Raw genomic sequence first — 13,243 nt, forward strand, 5'->3', positions numbered from 1 at the left:
TCTCACCAGTAGTGTATGAAGCTTCTCTTACTCTACATTTTTGCCGATGCTTATTATGGTCATTTCTTTTAATTTTAGCCATTCTGGATAGTGTTCTCCATGAATACATCTAATTTGTATTCAGTTTTTGCATTTCACTGGTTGCTAATGGGGTTGACTCCTTTTTCATGTATTTATAGGGCAATTGGATATTCTCTTCTATGAAATGCCTCCTCAACGTTCTTGCACATTTTTCTGTTGGTTTGTCTGTATTTTTCTTATTGATTTGTTAGACATGTTTTTATATCTGTTATGTGTTATAGAATCTTTTCCCTCCATACTTTTCACTTTTTTATTGATTTTTTTAAAAAATAAATGACAGCAGAATGCATTATAATTCATATTACACATATAGAGCACAATTTTTCATATCTCTGGTTGTATATAAAGTATATTCACACCAATTCGTGTCTTCATACACGTACTTTGGATAATGATGTCCATCACATTCCACCATCATTGCTAACCCCTTGCCCCCTCCCACCCCTCTGCCCTATCTAGAGTTCATCTGTTCCTCCCCCTCTCTACCCCACTATGAATCACTCTCCTTATATCAGAGAAAACATTTGGCATTTGGGAAACTTTCCTTTTTTGTGGGGGGGAGGGATATACCCAGGGATTGAACTCAGGGGTACTCAACCCCTGAGCTACATCCCCAGCCCTATTTTGTAAATTTTATTTAAAGACAGGGTCTTACTTAGTGCCTCGCCATTGCTAAGGCTGGCTTTGAACTCGTGATCCTTCTGCCTCAGCCTCCTGAGCTGCTGGTATTACAATTGTGCATCCTCGTGCCCAGTTGTTTTTTTTTTAAATAAAATTTCAACTTGTAACAAGTTCACTCAGGGGTATATTAAAAGTTTTTAAATAATCTCATTTTCCTGAGATAACCAACCCATATTAAGAGTTTGGTATGTAATCTCTGTTATTTTCTTTTGTGCTTCATACCTTTCAAAGTTATAGATTTTTTTTTCCTTTTCACAATAATGGTATATACTATAAATATCATTCAGTAACTGCCTTTTACAGTTAAATCCGTATTAAGTACATTGCTCCATGCTAGTAGGATAGCAGAAGTTATTCTTTTAAAAGCTACATTAAATTTTGTAGTATGACTTACAATGATTTATTTAATCATTTCACTGTAAAGTGTCCAAATCAGTTCTAGGATTTTTAGTTTGTTTTGTCACTATATACAGTGGTGCAGGGAACATCCTGTACATGTCTTCTTATCTGTTGATACTTCTACCTGTGGAAAAATTGAGGTTTACTAAAATGGAGTGCTGGCGAAAAAGATACAGGTTTTTTAATTTTAATAAATGTTGCAAATTGCAGTAGCAGTTCATATCCCTTGCAGCAAGAAATGAGAGTGCATGTTTCCGATAATTGTACAGCAGATTTGCCTTTACATGTATATTTTTCATTGAGATTGGTCTTGCTTCTTCAGAGATGTATGTCTGTATTCAAGAGTCCAAAGACGTGTAACTAGAACAGACAAGTAAATTACAATTGAAAGGAACATCCTAAGAAGACAGTGTGATAAGTGACAGGTTTAACTGGCGATGCAAGGCAATATCCTGAAATCTTATTCATAAAGTTAGTAATGAAATCAGAAGCATATTGGTATGTAAAAGCTACATAGGCCAAGGTAAGGCTTTCAAGACCAGACTAAGAATAATATATTGGTTCAAAAGGAATATTTTCTGTAATGTTGGCTCAGTGAGTCCCACATGGGTTAATAGCTTAAAGGAGCCACACAGGACTGGACCACAGTGACAAAATTATTTTTATTGTATTATTTGTTATCAACACAAATGAAAAATATAAAGGGACTAAGTTGTCTGTTCATAAGTTTTGCCTTCCTTAAATAAGATTGTGTGTCTTTCTACATTATTTATAGGACCTATTTTTATGTGTAGAAGGATATATACATATAAAAGACAGTTATAGAGAGAATATTTATATATTGTTTAAGGCATAGCATCTTTTGACTTTATGTTAATTTATTTTATTTAAAATTTTTATGTAACCAGAAATACTAATTAATTCATTTAAGGATCTTGGGTTTCCAGTCTTTCTTCAAAAGATCACACCTTCCTAGGTGTACATAATATTTTCCTAGGTGTACATAATATTTATAAAGTTTTCTTCTGGAATTTTTACCATTTCTTTAATTTTTGGTTTTTAATTCACATGGAATTTATTTTTTAAATATAAGTAGGATCCTAACTTTCCAATTGAGTGGTCAGTTATTAAATACCATTTATTAAGCAAACCACCCATTTCTCTTGGAATTAAACTACCATCTTTGATATATATCAAATATTTTTTACATAGTTGGATCTTTTTCTAGAATTGCACTTTTGTCCTACTAATCCATTTATTCCTATGCCAATAATAAAATATTTTGTTTTGAATAATTTTAATGTCTAATATGGCAGCTCTCCCCTTACTCTTTATTTTTACTCCCACTTTTTTTTTGACAAATAGTATAGCCACATTTATTTCTATGGTAGAGCATTTATTATAGAAAAATAACACTTTCAAATCAGGACAAGTAAGCAGAAGTATGCTTTTCTCTTGTATACCCACACTCAAATATCAACATGATTTCAAGCCATTCTTAAATTAATAAGGAACAAACACAGAATCAAGATAGTGTGTCAATAGAAGAGTACTTATTAAAGCTACCTATCAGCCCTGGAAATCAGAAAACACAAAGTGAACTTGTACAGCTATTTTCAATTTCAGTGGGCATCAGCCTCACCTCGACTGTGGAAAAAGCACCTTCAGGAAACTGAAGGCAAATCACCAGGATAAGCAAGCTCTTGACCTCGGAGTAGCAAAAGGACTGAAAATACAAACTTTGTTTCTCAGTTTCCCTACTTTTTTATTGGTACATTATAGTTGTATGTAGTGATGGCCTTTGTTGTTACCTATTCATAGATGCACACAGTATGCAGTATAACAAGCTTCCCCAGCACTCCCCTTCTACACTTCCCACTTCTTGATCCCTTTCCTCCACTGACTCCCTTTTGATTTTCATGAGATCTACCCCCACCTTTCTTTTCCTTTTTCCTCTCTAGCTTCTGTAGATGAGAGAAAACATAAGACCCTTGACTGTCTTAAGTTTGGCTTATTTCATTTAACATGATGGTCCCTAATTCCATCCATTTTCCTGCAAGTGACATAATTTTATTTTTCTTTATGGCTGAATAAACCTTCATTGTGTATATATACTTTTTTATCCATTTATTCATTGATGGACATCTGGGCTGATGATTTTATTTTTGGCTATTGTGAATTGTGCTGCCATAAACATGGGTATGCATGCATTACTGTGGTATGATGACTTCACTTTGTCAGTATCCAATAACTAGGAGTGGCATAGCTGGGCCATATGGAGGTTCCATGCCTAGCCTTTTGAGGAACCTCCATACCGATTTCCAAAGTAGTTGTACTAATTTTATAATCCCACCAGTGTGAAAGTGTTCCTTCTTCTACACGTTCTCTCTAGAGTTTATTATTATTTGTGTTCTTGATGACTGCTGTTCTGACTGGAGCGAGATGAACTATAAGTGTAGTTTTGATCAGCATTTCTCTAATTGCTACTGATATTAAATGTTTTTTCATATATTTATTAGCCATTTGTATTTCTTCTTTTGAGAAGTGGCTGTTTAAATCATTTGCCCATTAATTGAGTCATTTGGTTTTTTGGTATGAATTTTTTTGCCTTTACTGATTCTTTCCAGAATGTTGTCTTTCTTTGACATATATTCTTGCATAGGAACTTTAAAATAATTCTATCTGGTTCCAAAAAAAAAAAAAAAAAAAAAGTAAAGAAAAGAAATGGAATTCATTTGTAATCAATACTTAACAACATTTTCCTAATTTAAAGGTAAAGTATTAAGACTTTCAAACTAAAAAGTCTCTTCCCAGCAAAAGAAACAATCTGTAAGGTGAATAGAGAGCCTACATCTTGGAAGTAAATCTTTACCCCTGACACATCAGATAGAGCACTAATCTCTAGGGTATATAAAGAACTCAAAAAGCTAAACACCAAAAAAACAAATAATCCAATCAATAAATGGGCCAAGGTCCTGACAGTCTCTTCTCAGAAGAGGATATACAATCAATCAATAAATATATGAAAAAATGTTCAATCACTGTTAGCAATTAGAGAAATGCAAATCAAAACTACTCTAAGATATCATCTCACTTCAGTCAGAATGGCAGCTATTATGAATACAAACAACAATAAGTGTTGGCGAGGATGTGGGGGAAAAGGCACATTCATACATTGCTGGTGGACTGCAAATTGGAGCAGCCAATATGGAAAGCAGTATGGAGATTCCTTGGAAAACTGGGAATGGAACCACCATTTGACACAGCTATCCCACTCCTCGGTCTATACCCAAAGGACTTAAAAACAGCGTACAACAGGGACACAAGCCACATCAATGTTTATAACAGCTCAGTTCACAATAGCTAAACTGTGGAACCAATCTAAATGTCCTTCAGTAGATGAATGGATTAAAAAAAATGTGGCACATATACACAATGGAATATTACTCAGCAATAAAAGAGAATAAAATCATGGCATTTGCAGGTAAATGGATGAAGTTTGAGAAGATAATGCTAAGTGAAGTTAGCCAATCCCAAAAAACCAAAATGTCAAATTTTTTCTTTGATAAAAGGATGCTGATTCATAGTAGGGTAGGGAGGGGGAGCACGGAAGGAATAGACAAACTCTAGATAGGGCAGAGGGGTGGGAGGGGAAGGGAGGGGGCATGGGGTTAGAAATGATGGTGGAATGTGATAGACATCATTATCAAAAGTACATGTATGAAGACACAAATTGGTATGAATATACTTTGTATACAACCAGAGATACAAAAAATTTGTGTTCTATATGTGTAGTGTGAATTGTACTGCATTTTGTTGTCATATATAAATGAAAAAAAAATTAAGACTTTCTGGGTAGATATATATTTATATGTGTGTGTGTGTGTGTGTGTATCAGATCCTGTGTTGTTTTTATTATGATTTTATAGTAGTAAGCAATATGAGCCTTATAACTTTCACAATGAATTTAGTTCTGTTTTGTAGCTTTATTTTGTTTTTATTATGAAAAGAGTATGATTTTATTTTTAGCTTGTGATTGCTACTATAGAGGATTGATAGGTATTTGCAGTGATTTTAATCTTATTAAATTACTTTATTAGCCTTAGTATTTTCTTATTAGAGTTGCTTTAGGTTTTTATAATAATTTACAATAATTTTATAGTTCTGTTTCCTGTACTTATACTGTTTATTTTCTTATCCTATTGCTTTATTTAGATTTCAAAAGTAATATTGTATTATATGTAGTCAGAAGCTCAGTCTTCACTACTAGGCAATACAATCCTGCACCCTTTTCTGTCCTTCTAAACTACAACAATACAATCCAGAAAGAAACTTAAATATCTTTCTTTGGTTCTCCTTGGAACTTAAGCCCTAAGCAACTAGCTCCCTGATTTCTTTGGATTCCATCATGGTTTCCCTAACTGTTTAATTAAATTTACCTCTTCCATAGCTCAGAAGACAGAGAAGATATGTGAGGACTTCTCCCTCAAAAAAACAAAAACAAAACAAAACAAAAACCCAAAACCTAAGGACACAAACTTCCTTCTTAAGCAGGATGAATCAATTCACATCCTGTCTGCATGCCCACATTTTCTTCAGATTTTCTGGTTTTTTGTTTTTTTTTTTTTTCCCTTCTTTGACTAATGAACTTGGCTTATCCTTTAAATCTCAGCTCAAGTGTTACTTTCTGAAGGAACTTCTCATTTCTTTACTTACAATAAGCTTTCCTAACACCACACACCTCTTTCAAAATGTGTGTCACAGTTGGAGTTTTTATTTTATGTATTTAAATATCTTTTTCCCCTTTGGACTATGGGATGCATAAGGGTAGGGACAGCATTTGATTTTGTCCCTCATTTTATCTCTAGTACCATGCACAGTGAACACTCTGTAGCTATCTGCTGACTGACTGCGTCACAGAAGCAGAGACTAAGATATAGCACGCGGGCATTGATACTATTTAAACACTTTTGCAGGAACCCTAAATAAAATGCCTCTAGTTGTTTCACTGTATATTCATTACAAGAGGTTTAATCTACTCTTCAGCCTTGCAGTGGATTTTAGAATGAGTACGCCTTAAAATTCATACACATAAAATGGGAAGTTTTGTAAATAATCTCTTCTTGTCTTTGTAAAAATATTTTATTTGATCTGTTGCTTTAATACCTATATTCATCCAAAATCTTGCTAAATGAATCTTCACAGCTTACTGAGTGGTAATTTCACTTTTCAAAGACACATTATTTTAAAATATAGCAGTGGTGATATGTGCTATTTAAAATTGTATTCTATTTATTCTATTCTTATGTACAAACTTTCCTAAATTTAGATATTTAATGAATTTTTGTTGTTTATTGCAAATTTGTATGCATTTTAATATTGTTGAATGAATTTTTTGGTATTTACTAGTATTCATTGAAGTCAGTCTTCACTGTTATTGGTCATTCCTTTCAATTTGGAAGAATGTTTATTTCCTAATGCTGGCATATTTTGCAAAATAAATATTAAGAAAATGTGTTTACATTATTAGAAGACAATCATCTTCTCTTCAGTGCTAATGTTCACTGTTCTACATTAATGTGATTGTCTGACATTTTATTCTTTCTTTTATTACAAAAACCAGTATGGCTTTTCAAGTACAGTAGTAAAATTTGAGAGGAAAAGTAGTATGAAGTTTCTTTTTTTCTATACAGATCCTGAAATGGAAAATGAAGAACAACCATCCTCTGAAAATGATTCTCAGAATCAAAGTGCTGAACAGATTATATCGATTTCTCAGGCAGTTGATTTGGTTGATCAAGAGTCTCCTGAGGAAAGTTCTCTGAACTCTCACCCAGAATCGTTGTCTCCGGCAGACAGCGATAATGCTGCAAGCCTTTCCCCTTCTGAACAGACTTCTAATCCCACAGAAGACCGTGAGACTACAAGTCTTGATGGTGAATGTACAGATTTAGATAACCAACTTCAAGAACAATCAGAAACTGAGGAAGATTCCAATCCTAACGTCAGCTGGGGTAAAAAGGTCCAGCCTATAGACTCCATATTAGCAGACTGGAATGAAGATATAGAAGCATTTGAAATGATGGAGAAGGATGAACTATGACTCACTAAAGAATATTGTGGTAGGTATTTTAAAAGCAAAGGTAAACTGTGGTCATAGACACCCTAATACTGAGCAGGCTCTCCAGTGGGAGGCTTTAAGTATGGTGATGAGCAACCTCGTTCTGACTGGGATTGGTAGTTGTCATAGGAATCTGGAGCATGCTGTGTTAGAATTGATCTTGTTTAAACTGTCCCATCAAAATGGAAAAACTCAGTCTCCTCCTCAAATGACAGTGTTGCACACCCTGCAGCATGTCAGGCCAGGGAAAGATTACTGGGCATTTCTAGGAACCATATTCTAGTCTCTGGATAGACAAGAAACACATTCAGTTAATAATGGAGTGGGAAATAGGAGTTTGTGTAGATTTCTAATTAAAGGCTCTACTTTCCTGGTTTTGGGGTAAGAGGCTCTTCTTGGGAAGACATATGGGTTTTGTGGCATTCTGGTTATGCTGCCTTCACAAAATCACTTTAAGTGACCTAACTGGTTATGAAACAAATACATTCATGATAAAAAGTTTTTGCTCATCACTTATGCTTACTTTGTTCAGTGACAAATGATTAAGATGACTTGATCCCCCCCCACCCCGAACAATGTTCTTTTCAGTTAAACCAAAGGTGAAACCAATATACTTTCTCAGTGAGTTTTCTACATAAAGACTAATCAGTGGGATGAGGTAAAAAGGTCATATGTTATGGAAATTGGTTACTTAATACTTTTGATAAATTGAGGAAGGGAGAAATTGTAAGTTGCAATATGAACTTTCCATGGGGCCTTCCATAGGGAAAGCTGTGACTACTCTTAAATGGAGCTTAGAGTTATATCCTTGTGGGGTAGATTATAAATCTTTCCCAGTCATTTCTTTTGGAGGTGGTTACCTCTAGCCATCAGCCTTACTCCAGCCCATGTTTAGTGTGCAATTTGAGCCAGCAGGCCTGGATAGCCAACCTGAATATATTCTGTTCCATTTTTCTATCTTATGGAGCCATGATAAAAGTGGTAGTAGTCTAAAATTCCCATCTTTCTCCTTTGAAACTTTTGTTTCTAAAGTTATACCTAAGGAATCTGTCACATTTTCTGTTGAATCATGGTTTTTAGGATTGTTTTTGTTTTAACATATTCTTTCTGATGTGGACTTGAAAATTAGTCTATGGTAACCTGTGTAAAAAATTTACACAGTAGCAACTACATATAGCCATATAGCTTAAGGAAATTTTTTTCTTTTTTCTTTTTTTTGGTGGCAGTCTGGTGCTGGCCACATTTAAATTGTTGAAATTTTGTTGTTGATATTGGTAGACAGCCCATTATTGAAATCATGGCTTTACTCATTTTATTTATTTTCTTAAACTTATCTTAATCAGTTATAAAGGAATATTTGAGAGACTTAATTCCTTTATTTTACCATGACATCATACAATAACCTTTTCCTAAAACTTGGTTTTGAGGTACTAAATAACCTACACTATATATGGAGCTGTTGAAGAACAGCAGTGCTGTATTGTACTTGTGTATATTCATGTACAGTATGTCTTAGATCCCAGGTAAATATATTTTTTTATAAAGGGTTAAATACCTGCTTTTAAATTCAATCTAAACATAATTGGGTCAGTGAGTAACAAATCTAATAAAGAATTCACTTTGGTGGGAAGGGAAGGGGGAGAAAAAGTAGTATAACAAGACCTTTATTGGCCCTTAAAACCTGACACCAAAAAATGGATATTTTTAGTCTCTGCATGTGAAATTTGATGTAAGAAGATAGAACTATAATACATACAGTATACAGAAGGATAGACATAGTGCTTTGTTTATTTAATTGCAAAGCTGCCAAAATAGCTGAAGCTTAATTACTTGACTTGCCTTGATTTATAGGACTGGGGCTTGGAGAAAAGGAGCAGATGTTCCTCTAAGACTTTGATTACAGAAGCCTTATATACGTTGATTTGATTTTGTATTTGTAACTCAAAGCATTTCTGTCTAAATCTAATTCTTCTGAGTTATCAAAACCACATAATTTTTTTTTTCCAACAAGGAAAACTTAATGGCATGGAGGATGCTGTGGCAGGCCCTTTGGGAATAGCCGTCTTACTGCTACTCTCCCTTTGGCCATTAGGGGGAGTTGTTGCCTTTCACTGAGATTTAGAAGCAAATCATTCACTTGTTTGATAAACTAAATCCTTTCTTAAAAAGAGGGGAAAAAAAAAGTTTAATCAGTTATACTTAATACCCAGAATGAATTATATACAATTTTCCCTAGTTAAGAATATATATATATATATATATACACACACACACACACATACATACATACACACATATGTATATATATATATATATTTTTTCATTCAGCTTCAAACACCAACATAATTGACTCAGCATTCATTTACTTATTTGACATACTGCCATGAAGTCATTTTTTAATTCATTAAAAAATTCAAACAGCATTAGTTTTTATAATGTTTTGTTTGTGAAATACCTTGCATAGATGTTTTATTTACTTGCTAAAGATTCAGGGAACTCTATGAGACCTTGAATTTAGAAACATCTGGTCTACCTCAGTTAAATGTTGACTGCTTAGAAATAGAGCTGAAATGATCACCACAGCCATAAAATTGACTTAAGAAAGATTTATACAATGTTTACAAACCTGGAACCAAGTAAGGATTTTATCTGAAAGTTAAAAGTTATCTATTAGAGCAAGTATTTAATTCAGGTATTTTCAAGTTTTAAAACTTAACTTGTTTACCTACTAAAAATAGCTATAGGTTTTTTTGCATATAAAAATCCACTGAAATAATATGTCCTAATTTGCAGTACTTTTTCCATAAAGTTTTAAGTGTGAAGAATTGTAATTTACTAGATATGTTTGGGATGGTATATTTTGTTGGGTAAGTTTTCTTTTTTCTTTTTAACTGTAATAGGCTTCCAAAAAGAGTATAATTGTTTCAGAACAAATTACTTTGTGACATTTTCCTTTTCCTTTTTTCTTCACAGTATTAGATTTTAAAATGAAAAATTGTGCACTTTGAGTTTAATTTCCCTAATATATCTCTTGAGAACTCTTTTAGATTTAAATTACTATCACAGAACCCTTTTTATAGTGAAGCCAGCATTTGTTCTCTCACCAAACCCCATGCCAAATTCATCATAAAGAAAGCTCAGCATAAGAAATTTAAATAGTGCTTATAATTTTAGAGGGGTGGGTAGAATTTAGTAAATATTCAACTGGTCGTTTTATGCACAAAGCTTCAGTCAGAACATAGAAAAAAAAAACATTCTGTGAATGAAACATTGTATGTTCAGATTTTATAAAAGACATTTTTAAAAGCCCAATTTACAGCCGTATATTTTCTTATGATGTAATTTATGAAAAAGATGTCTGTACTAACAGGTGCTGTAACACTTATGTTGTTGGGTTTTATTGTTTGGTGATAAATGTATACAATATTTCTAAGGGAAACTATGTACTGTGATGTAAAAGTCTGGGCAAAATGTATATAATTCTTGTATATAATTGTGTATTTGATTATAATTACTGATTGTAAAGATTTAATAAAATATGTAAATATTTAGGTCTAGTTTTAATTTGAACTTTTAGAGTTATTGTGCATATCTTTATAGTTTGGATATCTTTAATTTTTTTCACCATTCTGTTCTCTTTTTCTTTTCATATTATCCCAGGGCATTGAATTTGGGGGACATCTTTGGGTATAGGAATCCAGGCATATGTTGAATTCAATTCCACAACTCAGTGTCAAGATGATGGTTAGAAAAATACTAATAATTCAGTGTCAGTCCTGGTAACATGCTTATATTTTGAGCTTACTTATATTTAATAAAATCACTTGGCCTCTTAATGTTATCATCCAAAGTAACACCAACCCTTCCCTGTTAACTCCAGTGAAGTAATTTCCTTCCCGTAACCTCTATACCATGACACTGTGCTTTTCATCTGTACTGTTCAAGGGTTCTGAACGCAATTCATTGGTAACTGTTGTCTTTAAAATGAACAAACTGATACTTGAACATGTAAGCATCTTTCTCAAAGTGCACATTGAACAACTGGGCTGTGCGGCCTAATTCCCGCAGGCCCAGGCTGGGGCTCTTTCCAGTGCACTACCTTCCCCCGGCTTTCTCAGCCTTCCTCCCTTATTTCAGACTCTGCTCACCTTTTTCTCAGCCACTTTTTTCCCACTTGACCTTTCCCCCTTCTGAGATTGAAGTTGAGAAATGATAGTTATCTATTCTTAGGCAAGGATTCTGGTCTTGGCATGTCCCCATTTGTCCAGGACAACGAATGCATCTCTGTTACAACCAGAGTTAAAGGAACCCAGAGATAGTGTATTTTGAAAGTTTTCAAAGGGGAGGTTGATTTTAAAGATATCTATTTACTAAATATTTTAAAGGTTAATGGAGAATAGAAAGTGCCAGCCTCTGCATGCTAGTAAGGTTTCCATGTCTTAAACCTAACTAGTTGGTCTTGTTCTTGGGTTAGGTTACCATCTACCCTGAGTGAAATAGCAAATGGGAGGCTACTGACGGACCCCTTCAAGATTTTCTGAACCCATAAAAGAATGTACTTTTGATATCCCAAATGACAGTGAGACAATTACTGTTTAGAAGTCGTGAGGTACTTTTGGCACAGTATTACCAAAATTGAAGGTAGAAATATCTACTAACAGCAGCAGGTAATGTTGAGAAAATACATTGGGGTCATAATACGATATAACTTCTTAAAAAGATTCAAACTTCCTCTTATGGTTGAGGAGAGAACCAAAGTCCCTAAATACACCAATGAAAGGAACTTAAAGCTAAAAGGCTGACCCACCAGCCCACTGCTCTGTTATTGGCATTTGATAGCAACATGGGGCACACCCACCTTCATTTTTTCTGAACCTCTAAGAAAAGCCAACTCCCTTCAGGCTCAGAGGCAGTGTAACGCTGCGAGCTCTCTTGTCTTTTTTCTCCACTTTCCTTCCAGTTTCCTCCACTGGTAGAGTAGATAGCGTTCTCTACTAAGTCCCTGGTAGCTGCTGCTACCAGAAATGCTAGTCTGTTCATTCAGCCACTCTGCCCCATGGAGAGCTTTAAGCTAATTGTATTCTAGCCTCAGTTGTCTTAACTGCACAATTAAAAACATTTTCAAAGCCCTGTGATCTAAGTCCCTAATCATTATTTCCTATTCTTCCAGTTCAACTTTGTCCACCAAGTTTGATAATTTTTCAGGAACCCCAATCCATCACTGCCCTTGACTTTGCTTCCTATCTTGGCCAGCATTAACCTCTTTTCCTCTTTTGAACTAACTTGGCAAAACCTTAAATATGATTAACTCCAACTGCCCACTGATTGTACACCTAGACTGAAGTAGCTGTTGGAACTGGATGAAATCACCTCTCTTGCCGACCAGTCATGACTGGAAATCTCAAATGAGATTCACTACTTTCCAAAGTTCCAGGCATATTTCTTTATTTTTGCACTCTGAAACAAGTCTCACCCCACTGTTTAAATCTCCCACACTCCTCCCCTGTCACTTGCCTGATCATTGAGAAAATAGATGCAGATGTAGGCAGGCCCTCAACTTCCACCAACCCATATGCCTGCTGGATACACATTACATGGACTTGCACTTACAAATTTCCCTGCATGTATACAAAGCTTTTTCTGGGTAGCTGGACCCCTAGACTTGAATCAAATGAATGGAAAAATTGTAGATGGTGGAGGTAGGTCTTATTTCTAAGGTGACCACCAGTTTCTCTGATCTTTGGCTCAAACATTTCATTATCTCCAGTCAGAATGGCCTGACTTAGGACATAAAACGCACACACACACACGAAATCTATTTTGCCAGCTTATCACAAGACTTGGAGCCCCTTGAGGAAAGGAAAAGTTTGGCCTATTCACTTTTGTCATGCTTTCACTAGCACCCAGTTCTTGAAAGGCACTCACAAAGCTTTTGGGTATCTGGTTTGGAATATATGAAAT

The 13,243-nt window shown here is 34.6% G+C and overlaps 1 protein-coding gene across 2 annotated transcripts in view; it reads left to right on the forward strand.

Moving 5' to 3' along the window:
- The window catches only part of Edem3 (ER degradation enhancing alpha-mannosidase like protein 3), a 79,259-nt gene extending 68,428 nt beyond the window's left edge, over positions 1 to 10,831 (forward strand). For both annotated transcript variants that reach the window (XM_071600228.1, XM_027935036.2), the window contains exon 20: positions 6,855 to 10,831. In XM_071600228.1, the coding sequence (XP_071456329.1) occupies positions 6,855 to 7,264 (410 nt within the window). In that variant the 3' untranslated portion in view covers positions 7,265 to 10,831. The remainder of the gene's footprint in view (positions 1 to 6,854) is intronic.
- The last annotated feature ends 2,412 nt before the right edge of the window (positions 10,832 to 13,243 follow it).

Source organism: Marmota flaviventris, chromosome 12 (assembly GCF_047511675.1).
Source record: "Marmota flaviventris isolate mMarFla1 chromosome 12, mMarFla1.hap1, whole genome shotgun sequence".
Classification (NCBI taxonomy): Eukaryota; Metazoa; Chordata; class Mammalia; order Rodentia; family Sciuridae; genus Marmota; species Marmota flaviventris.